The sequence below is a fragment of the Cicer arietinum genome, chromosome 5 (genome assembly GCF_000331145.2).
Source record: "Cicer arietinum cultivar CDC Frontier isolate Library 1 chromosome 5, Cicar.CDCFrontier_v2.0, whole genome shotgun sequence".
Lineage (NCBI taxonomy): Eukaryota > Viridiplantae > Streptophyta > Magnoliopsida > Fabales > Fabaceae > Cicer > Cicer arietinum.
In genome coordinates this window covers 25,859,971-25,871,858 of record NC_021164.2, presented here as the reverse complement: position 1 = coordinate 25,871,858, position 11,888 = coordinate 25,859,971, and the positions used below count along the sequence as shown (strand labels likewise).

Here is an 11,888-nt window from a genome sequence, read left to right as displayed (position 1 = left end):
ACAAACAACATAACCGTGAGTCACATTTCAGCAACAAAGGAAAACAACAAAATATTTCAGCAAAATAACTCTATGCATTTTGAAACAACAACACAACAAAACAATAAAAGTAGCTAATAGTAGGTATATCCTTAATATAAAGAGTGTACCAATCAAATGGTATGTTCAGCAATGGATATAGATCCACCACTATGGACAACTCCTCCTTTAGAAGAAGCACGATTTTTCTTAGCTCGATTTGTTATCTTCTTAAACGAAGGATCCATCCATATCTTCTCAAGATCATTCCAAACAGTTTCTCTCATCCAAGTTGGACACTTACGCTTCTTTCTCGCTTGCATCAACATATCAGAAAGACGCATTGATCCTTTTGTATTGAAGATATTCTTAATCTGAAAATTGTGCTCAGGCAACCAAGCAACTTTCTCCTGCAACATTACATTACAAATAAATTATAATGTTGCAATTAGCATCCACACAATAGTTCAACTCATTAACAAGATATATAACTTAATCTTACACCAAATTTGTCGAACCAACGTTCCAAAGTTAATTCTGGGATTGCTCCCCAGCTAGGATACAGATCAACATATTGTGATGTAATGACTGAGGTGAGGGCCCTGGAAGCCACCCTACACGGTAACCACCTGTAAACAATTTTTAAAAAAATAACTTCAAATGAACCATAATCCTTATGTAGTAATGAAAAGTTAATCAGGACTAGTTACATACCCTCGACCACCTGGCCATATCATTGTTCTCCCATCAGGCGCAACCCCATAACTAGAATCTACACATCTTGACCCTTGAGTCTTATTACCAGTAACAAGCGGTATTGAAGGTGGTGGATTAGCATAAATTGAAGTATGTCGTGAAGCAACTGATGTTAATGGTTGTGATGGTGAATGATCAACAGTCGGGGAAATGTTGTCTTTTGGGACAAAACTTGGTGTGGGCATCATCATTATAATTGGTTCAGATTGATGCACTGCAGCTTGTTGGGTAGGAGGCTTAATATGTTGTTGGGTGGGATGTCGCACATATTGTGAGGTTGGTGTAGTGGCATTGGCATCTAGTAGAAATTGATCAATTGTTGCTTGTACCTGCTGAGCTGCTTGAGTTACCTTATGCGGTAAAATCATGCGATTTTTCTTCAAAGGAAGCTTGAGTCTAATCTTTTTTTTTTGTGGAGTCATCTATAAAAAATAACATAAATAAAAACAATTAGCACACACAATAGTAAACACAATTCAAGATTATCAACTCTACAACATTAAAGAACTTGAATCTAAAACTAATATATCAAAAGGTAGAATATGAAGATTTATACAAACAATCAACTACTATTTATACTTACTAAAAATTCAAATGTCAATTGAAAAATCATCCCCATCTTCATCATCCATATCACTATCATTATCAATTGGAATATTTGGAACAAACGTTACATTGACTTCTTCATCGCTATGTGTTTCATCATGCAAGCCAACCATTTCTTCAATTTCAGTTAATTGTTCAACATGTGCCATATCTTCATCTTGATATGGCATGTCCTCATCGGCTCCATCCACCTCTACATGACCCATAGGCTTTGTTTTGATAACTGCAGCCCAGTGACGCTTATCAGTTCGCATTTCAGGATAGGGTACATAATACACCTGTCTAGCTTTTTGTGCAATTATGAAGGGATCATAGAGATCTTATTTTCGATTCATCTTGATATCTACAATATCATATTGTGGATGAACTTTGGTTCCTCTGTTCCGTCTAGGATCAAACCATTGGCAATAAAACAAGGCTACTTTGTGAGGCAATTTGTAATACTCCAACTCGAAGATATGTTGGATGACTCCATAGAAATCATCTTCCCCTCCTCCAGTAACCCCTTTCACATAAACTCCACTATTTATGGTTTTCTTACCCTGAGACCAAGCTTTTGTGTGAAATTTGTACCCATTAATGTAATACTTGTGCCAAGTTTTAACCATTGAGTTAGGACCCCAAGCTAATGATAACAAGTTAGGGTCAGTCACGCCATTTTCCTTGTCAATGGCCTATACAAACATGATATTCACAATAGTTAGGTGAGAAGTTCTAATTTATTTGCAACAAACTTCAATAAAGCACTTACATACGCACGAAACCATTCTGGGAATTCTCCATGTATACGAGTTTGAGATATAGGATCTTCTTCAAGAATGGAATTAGAGTGCAAAAAGGCGCTGTCAATAATGAGAGAATTGTTATTACATGTATTTGGTAATTATGTGGGGTGTGTGCTTACATACTACTTACTCAATATATGGCTTGACCTCGTTGCAATTGATGAGGATGTGTACATGAGCAGACCTTCTTTCAGCATCACTCAACCAATGTGTTTGGGCCTTCCCACTAGGACGTCCTAATTGATTGCTAATTGACAGTGTTGTTGTGACAACATCATTTAATTTTGCACCTTCATTACGTTGGCTTCTATTAAACAAAGAGATTGTTTTGAAATAGTGGGAACAAAAATATGTTGTCTCTCGATGTAAGTATGACATACATATTGAGCCTTCCACTCTAGCCTTGTTTTTCACTGTGCGCTTAAAATCACCCATCATTCTGGAAAAGTGAGAGCAATAACTTAATAAAAGTGGAAATATTTAGAAAAAAAATGAACCCGTTAAAGGTGAATATAAATTACCTTTCAAATGGATACATCCATCGATATTGAACTGGACCACCACGTTTTGCCTCATACGGGAGGTGAATTGGAAGATGCTCCATTGAATCAAAGAATCCTGGTGGAAAGATTCTTTCAAGTTTGCATATGATGAATGGAATATTTTCACCCAATTTGACCAATTCATCATGTCTTAAGGTATTGCTGCACAAGCCCTTAAAGAATTGACTTAATTCTGTTAATGGTTTCCACACATGGTCAGGCAATGAACTAAATGCAAATGGAAGCAAACACTCCATAAATACATGACAATCGTGGCTTTTCATCCCATTCATTTGTCCTCTATTAACATTTGCACATCTTGCCAAGTTAGAAGCATACCCATCTGGCATCTTAAGCTCCTTTATCCATTTACAAACTTTCTTTGCCTCACTAGACGTAAGACAATAATTTGCCTTAGGTTTTTTCATTTTTCCATTGTTATGTGGAACCAACTCCAGGTCGCTACGTTGGCAAATGATGGCCAAGTCCATTCGTGCTTTTTCATTGTCCTTAGTCTTGTTCTTAACATTCATGACAGTGTTAAACACATTATCAAAGAAGTTTTTTTCTATGTGCATGACATCTAAATTATGCCTTAATAAATTATCTTTCCAGTATGGAAGATCCCAAAATATGCTTCGTTTAGTCCAATTATGGCTAACTCCATATCCAGACAATTTAGTATGTGCATTATCTATCACTCGTGGAATATTGTGAACCAAACCCCAAACTTCTTCACCATTCAATATTGGAGGAGGTTCATCCTTCACAACCCTATTTTTAGTGAACCCTTTTTTACTTCTTCTAAATGCATGATTATGAGGTAAGAAACGACGGTGACAATCAAACCATGACTTTTTTCCACCGTATTTTAAAGTAAAAGCCTTATTTCCATCCATACACACCGGACATGCCAACTTACCTTGGGTACTCCATCCAGATAACATGCCATAAGCAGGAAAATCGTTAATTGTCCACATTAAGGTTGCCCTCATTACAAAGTTTTGTTTCATGGAAATATCATAAGTCAAAGCCCCTTCACTCCACAATTGTTGAAGCTCGTCTATTAATGGTTGTAAATACACATCAATGTTTGCTTTTGGGTTAGATGGTCCAGGTATGAGACAATTCAAAAACATGAATGGTTTAGTCATGCACATTTCGGGCGGGAGATTATACGGGGTCACAACAACAGGCCAACAAGAATATGGGGGTGAAGATGCCTGAATGTATGGCGTGAAGCCATCAGAACATAACCCAAGCCTTACATTTCTTGGTTCATTTGCGAAGTCTGGATACCTTGCATCAAAATGATTCCAAGCTTCCCCATCAGATGGATGACGTAAAATGCCTGAACTTGATCTATTATGTTGATGCCATCTCATTTGGGCAGCAGTTTCCGTTGATGCATACAATCTTTTTAACCTATGAGTGATTGGCATATAGAACATCCTCTTAACTGGAATGTCTTTGTGGTTACCTATCCCAGGCTTACGAGGAACATATCGGGGTTCATGACAAAACCTACACTCTATATCTGCACTATTCTCTTTGTAGTACAACATGCACCCTTTAACACAACAATCAATTTTCTCAGACTTCAATCCTAGAATTGTCACCAGTTTTTTCGCTTGGTAAAATTTTTTTGGAAGTGAATCCTTAAAAGGACACACATCTACAAGCATGGTTGCAAAGAAATCAAGACATTTCTGCGGAACATTCCAATTTGATTTGCAAGCTAAAAGTTTCACGCATATTGAAAGTTTTGAATCAGAAGCCCCCTCATATAAGGGTTTGTTTGCGCATATTGAAAGTTTTGAATCAGAAGCCCCCTCATATAAGGGTTTGTTTGCAGCAGTTAACAAATCATAAAAGTCTTGAGCATCCTCATTTGGAGGCTCTTCATTAATCTCTTCCTCGTTGCCCTCATCACCCATATTTTGGAAGTCATAAGTTGGACCAAATGCATCATAAGTTGGATCGTCGTTATCAATATATCCACTACTACTTGGAACATTTTCTGGGTCAATATGTGGAGCTTCTTCACCATGCTGAGTCCAATACCAATAATTTGGTTGGAACCCAAACCTATACAAGTGAAGTTTGACTTCACTTACAGACAATACACCGCTACACATACAATAGTGACAAGGACATCTGATGCCACCATCTTCTAGAAACTGATTACGACTTATTGCCTTTGTTATAAACTCTTCAACACCTTTTGTAAATGTTGGTTTCAACCCCCCTCGTTGAACATAAAGTCTATCATATACCCAACTACGATCTGGGTGGTAGCCATCCATACTTTGAAGGACAAACAAAGAATTGAGGAGCAACGGAACTGCTAACATAATGTAAAATAGAATAGTATAGTAAAATAAAATCAAATAGATAATTCACATCAAATAGAATAGTATAGTAAAATCAACTCAAATCAAATCAGGACTCAATTTATTGAAACAAGGAAGCAAATGCAAATGTATCATTATAGCAAATTATTGCAACTTTCACTTGTCTTTTTTGACACACACATTAATCATGCTTTGCCCATTCAATATTTACTATCAGAATATTTACTATGATGGGAATGAAACATACCGGCTTGCTTGCAGTGCTGAAAGCAGCAGACGCAAAATTGAAAGTCCTGACAGCTGCAAAATTGAAAGTCCTGAAAGCAGCAGACGCAAATTAACTACTCTTATTATTTGATTAAAAGATACATATAGAAGAAAAAAAACTATACATAAATATTACACTAAATCTCCTATCAAGTATAGCTGCCTTCAACTTAAATTATCGATGACTCAACAGTTTTGCAGTCAATGATTTATGATTGAACAAAATATTATAAGTGGATCGATCTATGGGGATCAGCATTTAGCAGCTGTGTAAAAGTAACCATAACATGATACAAATTCAGTTGCTTCCCTTGCTAATATTGTAAAATCTGCCATATTCCTAAATATCAGAATCAAGCATTTTTCATAGAGAGGCAGCCAGAATCAAGCATTTTTCATAGGTATCTTTACTTATGAGTTATATATATATATATGTTCATTCATTCTATTCTATTCTATTCTATTTTTCCAGGCATATATTCAGCAACTTGAATCAAGCAGGATTAGGCTTAATCAGATGGAACAAGAACTAACACATGCTATGAATCAAGTAACAAAAAATAACAATAAAAACTTGTTTTATCACACTAGTATTAATACAGACTTTTATTTGTTTAACTGTGCAATGCACATACTACTTTTGGATATATCTTGATCAACCACTCATATTGAGTCATACAAACTCAGTTGCTTCCCTTTTTCCGGTAATAAAATCTGCCATATTCCTAAATATCAGAATCAAGCATTTTTCATAGGTATCTTTACTTATGTTATATATATATATATATATATGTCCATTCATTCTATTATATTCTATTTTTCCAGGCATATATTCAGCAACTTGAATCAAGCAGGATTAGGCTTAATCAGATGGAACAAGTAACACATGCTAGAAACTGAACACAATACCTAATATCAAGAAACTGACATAACACAAGCTGTAAATAAACAATGAAACTCACATAACAACTAGATGTAAATAAAAAATGAAACTGAACACAATACCTAATATCAAGATGTAAATAAACAATAAAAATGCAAGATTTAAACATGAACACAGTACCTAACTGTCCTAATTGAACATGAACAACAACCAAGTAACAAAGATTGGTTCGAGAAAGAAGCACCCATTGTACTCTATGGTTAGGGTTTTCAATACAAATTGGGACTTTTTCAGTAAGACACGAATTCAGTAAAAATTGATTTCAGAAAATGAAAAGATATTAAAGGAAGATAACTTACCTTAAGAGATAGCGATCATCACGGCGGAGCGAAGCAGTGATGCAGACAAGAAGCAGGGAAGCAGGGAGCGAAGTAGGGTTCGAACAAGAAGAAGGGAAGAAGGGCTTTGGGATGCAGAGGAGTGAAGTAGCTCGAACGAGAAGGGCTTTGGGATGCAGAGGAGCGAAGCAGCTCGAACGAGAAACCCAGCTCCCTAACCTAATGGGGCACCGGGTTCGGACAAGAAGAAGGGAAGAAGGGCTTAGGGCTCATACAATTTCTGGGTATTGGTTTACCTTATGGAAAGAGAAAGTTGATACCTTTAAGAAATGGGGTTGGTCTGATCAAGATGTTCTTATGGAAGAAGAGTTGATACCTTATGGAAGAAGAGTTAACATCCATTGATAAAACTAATTTAGTGAACACCTTTTGGGTCAAACAGTTTGGGGACTTTTTTTTAAAAAATTCAACAGAATTGTTTTTTTAAAAAATAAGACATTACCTATGGATAAGCTGTAGTAAACATAATATGAAAATTTTTGGCAAAATTTAAGTTACGATCGTATTTTTTTTTCATTACCCACATATTTTTTAATTTTACCTACGGCATTACCGTCGTAATTAATTCAAAAAAAAATATTATTTTTTACAACAATACACACGATTTTTCCGTAGATAACAATTAATTTACCCACGGATTACGATCTGTGGCTAATTCTCCGTAGGTATACAAATGTTTTCTTGTAATGCACTACATTGATTAACAACTAAAATTGACAAAATAAAAACATTAACAAAAGCCAAAATGACCTAAACTTCTAATCCATTTAGTCTTTTGCACTTATTAGACGAACTAAGTTGTTTTAGAAACAAAGTGGACGAGAATACACCTAATAAATAACAATATGACTTAAAATCAATATCCATTGAGAATTATGCACTTATTTCATGAAATGCATTGATTTAAACAAAAATGGACTAGAATAGACCTAGACTCTTAACCCTAAATCTGAAACCCTAAACCCTAAATCCAAAACCCAAAACCCTAAACCCTAAACCCTAAACCCTAAACCCTAAACCTTAGACCCTAAACCTTAAACCCTAAACCCTAAACCAAAAACCATAAACCCTAAACCCTAAACCTTAATCCCTAAACCCTAAACCCTAAATCCAAAACCCTAAACTCTAAACCCTAAACACTAAACCCTAAACCCTACAATATATCCATTTATTTAATGAACTACAATGAAAAAGAACTAAATCCAACAAAAAGAAACATATCAAAAACCAAAAAGTCCTAAAATCTAAATCAACTAAGATTTTTGCACTTATAGGTTGAACTGCGTTGATACTCAAATGTTAAAACATAACAAATATTAAAACGACCTAAATTAATTAAGAACCAAAATGAACTAATATAGACCAAGACCCTTACACCCTAAACGCTAAATACTAAAACCTAAAACCTATATCCTAGTCTCTTAACCTAGTACAGAACAAAATGACCTAAAATATTAATGCATTTTGACTTTTGCACTAATTGGTCGAACTACAATGAAGAAGAACTAAAATGGACAAAAAGAAACTAAAATGGACAAAAACCAAAATGACCTAAAATCTAAATCCATTGAGACATATGGATTTATTCGACAGACTTCATTGTTTATTGAATACATTGAGACCTTTGCACTTTACTAGAATAAGTGAGACTTATGCACTTTACTAAAATAAGTGAGACTTTTCGACTTATAGGTTGCACTACATTGATTAAGAACTAAAATGGACAAAAGAAAAACCTTAACAAAAGCCAAAATGACCTAAACTGCTAATCCATTTAGTCTTTTGCATTTATTAGACGAACTAAATTGTTTTAGAAACCAAGTGGACGAGAATACACCTAATAAATAACAATATGACATAAAATCTATATCCATTGAGAATTATGCGCTTATTTCATGAAATGCATTTATTTAAACAAAAATGGACTAGAATAGACCTAGACTCTTAACCCTAAACCTAAACCCGAAACCCTAAACCCTAATCCATAAACCCTAAATCTTTACCCTTTAACCCTTAACCCTTAACCCTAAACCCTAAATCATTAACCCTAAACCCTAAACCAAAAACCATAAACCCTAACCCCTAAACCTTAATCCCTAAACCCTAAACCCAAAACCCTAAACTCTAAACCCTAAACACTAAACCCGAAACCCTACAATATACCCATTTATTTAATGAACTAAATTAAAAAGAGCTAAATGCACCAAAAAGATACATATCAAAAACCAAAAAGTCCTAAAATCTAAATCAACTAAGATTTTTGCACTTATATGTTGAACTACGTTGATATTAAAATGTTGAAACATAACAAATAATAAAACGACCTACATTAATTAAGAACCAAAATGAACTAATATAGACCAAGACCCTTAAACCCTAAACGCTAAATACTAAACCCTAAAACCTTAACCTATATCCTAATCTCTTAACCTAGTAAAGACAAAAATGACCTAAAATATTAAAGCATTTTGACTTTTGCACTAATTGGACGAACTACAATGAAAAAGAACTAAAATAAACAAAAAGAAACTAAAATGGACAAAAACCAAAATGACCCAAAATCTAAATCCATTGAGACCTATGGATTTATTCGACAGACTTCATTGTTTATTGAATACATTGAGACCTTTGCACATTACTAGAATAAGTGAGACTTATGCACTTTACTAAAATAAGTTAGACTTTTGGACTTATAGGTTGCACTACATTGATTAACAACTGAAATATACAAAATAAAAACCATAACAAAAGCCAAAATGACCTAAACTTCTAATCCATTTAGTCTTTTGCACTTATTAGACGAACTAAATTGTTTTAGAAACAAAGTGGACGAGAATACACCTAATAAATAACAATATGACTTAAAATCAATATCCATTGAGTATTATGCACTTATTTCATGAAATGCATTGATTTAAACAAAAATGGATTAGAATAAACCTAGATTCTTAACCCTAAACCTAAACCCGAAACCCTAAACCCTAAACCCTATTCCCTAAACCCTAAACCCTAAACCCTAAACCCGAAATCTTAAACCCTAAATCCTAAACCCTAAACCTTAAACCCTTAACCCTAAACCTTAAACCCTAAATCCTAAATCTTAAGCCCTAAACCAAAAACCATAAACCCTTAACCCTAAATCCAAAACCCTAAACTCTAAACCCTAAACACTACAATATATCCATTTATTTAATGAACTACAATGAAAAAGAACTAAATCCAACAAAAAGAAACATATCAAAAACCAAAAAGTCCTAAAATCTAAATCAACTAAGATTTTTGCACTTATAGGTTGAACTACGTTGATACTCAAATGTTAAAACATAACAAATATTAAAACGACCTAAATTAATTAAGAACCAAAATGGACTAATATAGACCAAGACCCTTACACCCTAAACCCTAAACGCTAAATACTAAACCCTCAACCCTAAAACCTATATCCTAGTCTCTTAACCCTAGTAAAGACCAGAATGACCTAAAATATTAATGCATTTTGACTTTTGCACTAATTGGATGAACTACAATGAAGAAGAACTAAAATCGACAAAAAGAAACTAAAATGGAAAAAAACCAAAATGACCTAAAATCTAAATCCATAGAGACTTATGGATTTCTTCGAAGAACTTCTTGTTTATTGAATACATTGAGACCTTTGCACATTACTAGAATAAGTGAGACTTATGCACTTTACTAAAATAAGTTAGACTTTTGGACTTATAGGTTGCACTACATTAATTAACAACTGAAATGGACAAAATAAAAACCATAACCCAAGCCAAACTGACCTAAACTTCTAATGCATTTCGTCTTTTGCACTTATTAGAAGAACTAAATTGTTTTAAAAACAAAATGGACCAGAATACACCTAATAAATAACAATATGACTTAAAATCAATATCCATTGAGAATTATGCACTTATTTGATGAAATGCATTGATTTAAACAAAAATGGATTAGAATAAACCTAGACTCTTAACCCTAAACCTAAGCCTGAAACCCTAAACCCTAAACCCTAAACCCTAATTCTTAAACCCTAAATCCTAAACCCTAAACCCTAAACCTTAAACCGTTAACGCTAAACCTTAAACCCTAAACCCTAAACCCTAAATCCCAAACCCTAAACCAAAAACCATAAACCCTAAACCTTATTCCGTAAACCCTAAATCCAAAACCCTAAACTCTAAATCCTAAACACTAAACCCTAAACCCTACGATATATCCATTTATTGAATGAACTACAATGAAAAAGAACTAAATCCAACAAAAAGAAACATATCAAAAACCAAAAAGTCCTAAAATCAAAATCAACTAAGATTTTTGCACTTATAGGTTGAACTACGTTGATACTCAAATGTTAAAACATAACAAATATTAAAAAAACCTAAATTAATTAAGAACCAAAATGGACTAATATAGACCAAGACCCTTACACCCTAAACGCTAAATACTAAACCCTAAACCCTAAAACCTATATCCTAGTCTCTTAACCTAGTAAAGACCAAAATGACTTAAAATGTTAATGCATTTTGACTTTTGCACTAATTGGACAAAAACCAAAATGACCTAAAATCTAAATCCATTGAGACTTATGAATTTATTCGACAGACTTCATTGTTTATTGAATAAATTGAGACCTTTGCATTTTACTAGATTAAGTGAGACTTATGCACTTTATTAAAATAAGTGAGACTTTGGGACTTATAGGTTGCACTACAATTATTAACAACTAAAATGGACAAAATAAAAACCTTAACAAAAGCCAAAATGTCCTAAACTTCTAATCCATTTAGTCTTTTGCACTTATTAGACGAACTAAATTGTTTTAGAAACAAAGTGGACGACAATACACCTAATAAATAACAATATGACTTAAAATCTATATCCATTGAGAATTATGCACTTATTTCATGAAATGCATTGATTTAAACAAAAATGGACTAGAATAGACCTAGACTCTTAACCCTAAACCTTAAACCCTAAACCTTAAACCCAAAACCCTAAACCCTAAATCCTAAACCCTAAACCAAAAACCAAAAACCATAAACCCTAAACCTTAATCCCTAAACCCTAAACCTTAATCCCTAAACCCTAAACCTTAATCCCTAAACCCTAAATCCAAAACCCCAAACTCTATACCCTAAACACTAAACCCTAAACCCTACAATATATCCATTTATTTAATGAACTACAATGAAAAAGAACTAAATCCAACAAAAAGAAACATATCAAAAACCAAAAAGCCCTAAAATCTAAATCAACTAAGATTTTTGCATTTA

At 33.8% G+C, this 11,888-nt stretch overlaps 1 protein-coding gene across 1 annotated transcript; it reads right to left on the bottom strand.

Moving 5' to 3' along the window:
* Window positions 1-1,700: 1,700 nt before the first annotated feature.
* Window positions 1,701-5,061, bottom strand: LOC101514915 (uncharacterized). Its single transcript, XM_004499417.1, has 4 exons — window positions 2,687-5,061; window positions 2,296-2,604; window positions 2,132-2,222; window positions 1,701-2,054 (listed from the first exon to the last, which is right to left on the bottom strand). The coding sequence occupies exons 1-4, from the start codon at window positions 5,059-5,061 to the stop codon at window positions 1,701-1,703; spliced, it is 3,129 nt and encodes a 1,042-aa protein (XP_004499474.1).
* Window positions 5,062-11,888: the final 6,827 nt, after the last annotated feature.

Bases quoted from the DNA above. Each gene is read 5' to 3' on its own strand.
- LOC101514915 (XM_004499417.1), bottom strand. From the start codon at position 5,061: ATGTTAGCAGTTCCGTTGCTCCTCAATTCTTTGTTTGTCCTTCAAAGT. The intron at 2,605-2,686 runs GTAATTTATATT...TCACTTTTCCAG, and splicing joins TGGATGTATCCATTTGAAAG to AATGATGGGTGATTTTAAGC. The intron at 2,055-2,131 runs GTAAGTGCTTTA...ATGTTTGTATAG, and splicing joins CAGAATGGTTTCGTGCGTAT to GCCATTGACAAGGAAAATGG.